Genomic DNA, 6,364 nt, shown 5'->3' on the forward strand with positions numbered 1-6,364 from the left:
AATGGACACAAGCCATCACCAACTACTTGTACTGGTGTGCATGCGCTTGCGGTGGCAATGGGGCCATGCTGGTGGTGGCATGGAGGAGCATGCTGAACCACATAAAGAACATACATGAAAGACATGGCGGCCTGTACCCCTGCTGTTTTCACGGACAATCCGGCAGCATGCAATGGCTCACTGTTGGTAGGCACAAATAGCCAAACAGCACCAAGATAAAGTGCAGCACATATAAAACAAGAGAGAGAGAGAGAGAGAGAGAACAACTTTAGTTAAAATGCCTGCAGAGTCGGTTAGGCTCCCTCCACGCAGGGAGGACAAGCTTTTACCGCGACGCGGCCACTACGTCAGTCTCGTGCATTGTGCTCCTCGAGGTCTTGGTTCCTCGCTACTTCCGCGGATCCGAGAGGACCGCACCCCCTTCCTGGGGGTGCTGCCCCCCTTCTCCTCGGTTTCGCGAGGTCGCTGCCTCTCTAGAGCTGCCGAGACCTGCTGGACGGCCTTGAGTTGTGTATCTTGGTCATATCTCCTCGTTGCAGCCTCTAGCTGCGGCGGGATCGTCGTCTTCTCGCTGGCTTCTCGTGGATTTATACTACAGTCCCAAAGGATGTGAGCCGCGGTGGCTCTCTCCTTAGCGCACAGTGTACACACGTCACTCGCGTACACGCTCGGACACACGTGCTTAGCTAGCACGGGGGTGAGCAGAGACCCCGTCTGTAATTGCCTGTATAACACTGCCTCCTTCCGGGTAAGCCCCGGGTGAGGTGGCGGCATAGTCTGTCTGTTAAGTCTGTACCACTTCACTATTTCGTTGAAGGTGGTCATCTTGTCCTTGGCACTGCACCGCGACCAACACTCCGAGTCGGCCGTGCTTGCAGCTGCGCGGTTGGTTAGTCCTCGCGCGGCCGAGTTGGCCGTCTCGTTGTGGTTCACATTCCCGCGTTCCGACACGTCACTGCCCATGTGGGCCGGAAACCACTTGATCACCACAGCACTTTTGCGTGCGATGTCTTCGGCCTTGCGCCCCCCCCCCCTCAGTATGTGCGCGGCCTCACTACATACCCTACCCTTGGCGTAGTTCTTCACTGCCGTTCTAGAGTCACACAACATTGTAGTGCATCCGGGGTCGGAGACGGCCAAGGCGATGGCCACCTCCTCCGCCCGGTGCGCCTCTCGAGTCCGGACGCTCGCCGCGGTCTTCGTTGCACCCGTCGATGCCCCGACAGCCCCGCGTATGCGTCGCTGCTCCCTCGATACTCCGCCGCGTAGACGTAGATGGCGCCTTCTTCTCTGGCGTGGAGGTCCACGAGAGCCCTGGCCCTCGCCAACCTCCGCTCCTTGTGCTCGGGGTTCACGTTCCTCGGGATCGGGCAGACCCTGAGCTTTCTGTTGATGCTATCCGGTATAGGTACGTCTTTCTGCTGCTCGCCTTCCCTCGGCTCGAGGCCAAGGTCCGGCAGTATCTTTCTTCCGGTTCTCGTTTCAGAGAGACGCTCGAGTTGCGCCGTTCTCTGTGCTTCGGCTATTTTGTCCAGCGTGTTGTGGACTCCAAGCGCCATGAATTTTTCGGTGCTCATGCTCCCGAGGAGGCCGAGTGCCGCCTTATACGCCTTGCGTATGGTGGCGTCTATCTTGTTACGTTCGCTCGGCCTCCAGTTGTGGAAGGCGGCCACGTACGTTATGTGGCTAACTGCGAAGGATTGAACGAGCCTAGTCAGGCTCTCCTCCTTCATCCCCACTCCTCTGTTGGACACCCTCTTGATGAGTCTCATTGCCGCGGCCGCTTTGCCCGCGAGCTTGTTGACCGTTTCACCGTTGACTCGGTTTCGCCGGATGAGCAGCCCGAGCACTCGAATCTTCTCGACCTCCGGTATTGCTTGTCCTCCCGCTGTCTTGACCGTGATCTTGGGCCGCTCGTACTTGACTTCTATATTATTTCTTTTCCTGCCTGCTCCTGTCGGTGGAATCACCAGCTGTTCTGACTTGGCCGGAGAGCAAACGAGTCCAGACCCGCCCAGCTGCTCCTCGATGGCGTTGACCGCTTCTTGCAGCGTCGTCTCGATGTGTCCGTCGCTTCCTCCCGGTACCCATAGCGTAACGACGTCGGTGTAGATGGTGTGTCGGACTCCCGCTACTCTTTCTAGCCGGTTGGCCACCCCCATCATCACGAGGCTGAAGAGAAGCGGGGAGATCACCGAGCCCTGCAGAGTTCCGACGCTGCCCTGCTTCTTCTCTTCGAGCTGCAGGTCTCCCGCGCAGATTTCGGTGGTCCGTTCCGTCAGGAAGTCTTTGATGTACAGGTATGTCCTTCTGCCCATGTTTAGTCTGGATACTTGGGCCAGGATAGCCGAGTGCCTCACTTTATCGAATGCGCTCTGCAAGTCCAGCCCGAGTATGGCTCTGTTGTCGTTGGTGCCCGTCGTATCGTCGATGATCTCGTTCTTCAGTAAGATCATGGCGTCTTGCGTCCCGAGCTTCTTCCGAAACCCGATGATGGAATTTGGGTAAAGCTCTGATTCTTCCAGGTAACGCTGCCACCTGTTCATGAGAACGTGCTCGAGGACCTTTCCCACGCACGAAGTGAGCGAGATCGGCGTGAGGTTCTTTATGTTGTGCGGCTTGCCAGGCTTGGGGATGAGGATCGTCTTGGCTGCTTTCCATTGCTTGGGCAGCCTTCCTTCTTGCCAGCACTTGTTGTAGAAGTTCGTGAGCGTTTCGATGGCCGCTTCGTTGAGGTTTTTGAGCGCTCTGTTGGTCACTCGATCGGGACCCGCGGCGGACCTGCCATTGAGATCCTGCAGGGCAACTCTGACTTCCCATGTCTATATGTCTCGATCGAGCGTCTCGTTCTCGTTGCCTTGGTAATCCGGGTGTCTTTCCGTGGGGGTGATCGGTAGGTACTTGGCGTCCAAGCGCCCCTTGACCTCGTCCTCCCCGTGTTCACAGATTGCCTTGTGTAGGATTCTGGCCCGGCTGTTGTGTTGGTTGCCCTTGATCTTGGTTTCGTCGAGGAGGTGCCGCAGCATGTTCCACGTCTTGCCCTTGTGCATCTGTCCGTCGGCTTCGTTGCAGGCCTCGTTCCACTGTTGGGTGCATAGCACCCTGCAGTGGACCTCGATCTGCCTGTTGAGCTCGGCGATCTTCTTCCTGTGAAGAAGAAGACGCGCCTCGCGGCACAGACACATCGCCAACGCGCGGCTCGGCCCCGCTCGCGCTGTTGATTACTGTCGCCTTTTTTGGACAGTGCTTCGGGCTGTCTCGCCGTTCCCGGTCGCCGCGCTTTTGCCTTAGGAGCCGCCAATAAACCTCTTCTCATTCCTTAGACTTCGGTTGGTTCGTCGTTTCTGCCACCTCGCCTTTATGGACTGCTTGGCTTCTATCAGGTGGGCCAGCCGACTGTCCATCTTGTCTATCCGTTCGTCCGTCTCCAGCTCTTTGGTGGCTCCTTCCATCGTCTCAACGACGTTGGCCGCCCATTGCTCGATGTCCGTAATGTCCAGTTGCACCTCGGGTAGCGCCTTTCGAAAGGCGTCCCAGTCCGTAATGCGATGCTTCCTTATGCCGCTGTTGCCTTGGCCTTCGAGCGGTACGACGACCTCCACGATGTAGTGGTCGCGGCCCAGCTCTTGGCCCGTGTTTCTCCATTTTGCTTCTCTCGATCCTCCGTCGGTTTTGACGAAGGTAAAGTCCGGAGTGGTGTCTCTCGTAACCGATGTGCCGATCCTGGTGGGAAAGGTCGGATCCGTGATTAGGTTGAGTCCCACGTCGGTGGCGTCTTGCATGAGCTCTCTCCCCTTGACCGTCGTTCTGCGGTAGCCCCAGTCTTGGCTCGGAGCGTTAAAGTCTCCGCACACTACGAGCGTATTGCTTCCCGCCACTGAACTCGCTTTGTGGAAGTGTGCCTTGAATTTCTGTTGTCCGTGGGACGGATTGCTGTAGACGTTCACCAGGAAAGTGCTCTCCTTCCTCCTCTTGGCCGTGATTACTTCCACCGTGCAGTGTTCGATGGCGCTTCTGCCGATCATTTCGTGTTCTATGAAGGTGATCCCTTTCCTAACGAAGGTGCAGACCCCTCTGCCCTTGCCCTTGGACGTGTCCCTTTTGCTCGGCGGGCTGTCGTGCGACCGGTAGCCAGGTAGTCTCGGCGTCTCTTCGCTTTGTGTTTCTTGAATCATTATGACGTCTGGTTTCCTCGTTAGTTGCTGCAAGTGTTACTGCAGCACCGCGCTCTTGCCGGTAAAGCCGTTGTAGTTCCAGTGCCAGACCAAGAGGTCTCTCACTGGCGGTGTGGATGCTGCTGTACGTGCTGTCCTGTCCATGATTGCTGCAGTTTGGCGATGATCTGTGCTTCCATACCTTGTATTTGTGCCTGTATCTGCGTCTGCAGCTGTGCTTGCATCTGCGCCATCATGTTCTGGATCGTGCTCTGTATGTTCGTTGTCATCTGCTGAACTGTTTGCGCGAGCGTAGTGAGGCGCTCGTTGGTTACCTTGCTGGTCGCCTCAAGACGATCGAGTCTGTCGTCCTGTTTTTCGATTCTCTCACTTATCTTTCGTTCCTTGGCGCCCTCTATGGCTCTCCTCTTGGGAGCCGGTCCCGCCTCTTTCGTGGCTCTCGGGTCCACCTCGACCTCTGGTTCGTCCTCGGTTATCTCTTCTTGTTTCCACTCTTGTGCGGGCTTCGGCAGCAGCTGCTGCTGTTGCTGCAACCCAATTAATGTCGTTAGCTTCTCGTTGATTTCCTTGATTGTTGCATCCTGTTCGGCGATTCTCCGCTTTAGCATCTCGTTCTCGTCTCTCAGGGCTTTTACCACCCCGTTCTCTTCTTGGATCTTCTTCGCGGCGTTTTGCGCTGGTGGTTGTCTCTTCTCTGCCATGTTTGCCTTGACTGCGTCGGCCCAGGCGACTCTCTCCCTCGAGTGCGACGGTCTGTGGCGGCTGGCGCTCCTGCCTCCCTTGCTGTTGTCCCTCTTGCGGCTGCTGTCGCGCTGGCTCGATGTCCCGCGGGGTCTCTCGGCAGACGGCGCTCGCAGCGGCGGAAAGCTTTCCGGATCCAGTTGTTGCTGAATGGCTTCCATCTTGTCTTCCCATTGCCGTTTTTTGACCACGTACGGCATCTTGTACTTGTTTTTGCATTCCCTCTCGCCCGTAGGATGCTCTCGCCGGCAGAGCTTGCACTTGGGCTTGCATTCGTATTTGTGATCCTCGCTGGGGTTCACGATTCCGCAGCCGAAGCACACTCTGGTGTTGGGATTCGGGCATACGTCTCTTCTATGGCCGACCTTGCCGCATTGCCTGCACACGTCAAAGTGCTTGCGGTAAAGCCCGAACCTGACTAATATCGAGCCATACTTGACGTAGTTTGGTACTTTCTGTTTTGCGAAGAGTACTATCACCGTGGTTGTATTGCCGATTCTGTGCGCCTCCACCGCTAGGGGGTTGCACGGGTTCACGATGTTTTCAGCTATCTCCTCCGGGGAGTCGTCTTCGGCTATGCCTCGGATGACTCCCTTGACCGTGCCGTCCGGCGCCGTTCGGTAAGCGCTGACTTTGTATGTCCTGCCTCCTATGTTAAGGGCTTTGACCTTAGAGTATAGCGTGGCACGACTCTCGTCCGGGGTGCTGACCACGATGATGTTTTGCTGTGCGTTCGTGCAGATGGTGTCTGCTTTGCCTTCTTCCTTCGTTACTCGAGCCGCCGTCATGACGGCCGACATAATTATTGAAACCTCAGTTCTCGCTACGTTGAGACCTCCACGTGGCCTCATGACTATCTTGGTGTCTTCTTTCAGCATGTCTGTCGGCATCCTCGCCGCTTTCGTTACCGAGGCTGCAACTCTCTTAGCAAAGCTGGCCCTAGTCTTGGGTCTAGACTGGCGAGTAATGGCGGCGGACTCACCGTTTTCCTTGCCGGCCATGATCTGCTTGATGCGCTTGCCGGAGGCCGACCAGCCTTCGGCTTCTTCCGGTGTAATGTCCTCTCCGTGAACTTCAATGCACTTGCGCCGGCCGTGACTGCCGATGCTCGGTGCTGACGCCATGTTGTCTCCCATTGACGTGGCCACTTCCATTTCGGACGCCATCTTGGTCGTACTCGTCGCCGGGTTAGGCCTAGCGGCCGGGCCCGTCGCCACCGGTGGCCGTACTCGTGGGAGGCCTACGTTAGGCTTGGCGAAAAGTCCGCACCGCAACAGAAAAAGTCCTCGTAAATCGAGAGAATCACGTACCGCTTGGTCAAAACTGGTACTGGTCGATGCCCCGCACCTTCGCGCACACTTTGGTACCAATTATATCGCGGTAACTGCAAATTAACACTGGGTTAATTGGCATAATAGCAGGAGCCGATGAGAAGCCCGGCTCTTCCG

At 56.7% G+C, this 6,364-nt stretch overlaps 1 protein-coding gene across 1 annotated transcript; it reads right to left on the reverse strand.

The window, feature by feature from the left end:
* Positions 1-4,276: 4,276 nt before the first annotated feature.
* LOC142578469 (uncharacterized) lies at positions 4,277-6,082 on the reverse strand. Its single transcript, XM_075687852.1, has one exon. It carries the CDS (start codon positions 6,080-6,082, stop codon positions 4,277-4,279), a length of 1,806 nt encoding a protein of 601 aa, XP_075543967.1.
* Between the last annotated feature and the right edge of the window lie 282 nt (positions 6,083-6,364).

Source organism: Dermacentor variabilis, chromosome 4 (assembly GCF_050947875.1).
Source record: "Dermacentor variabilis isolate Ectoservices chromosome 4, ASM5094787v1, whole genome shotgun sequence".
In the NCBI taxonomy this organism is placed as follows: domain Eukaryota; kingdom Metazoa; phylum Arthropoda; class Arachnida; order Ixodida; family Ixodidae; genus Dermacentor; species Dermacentor variabilis.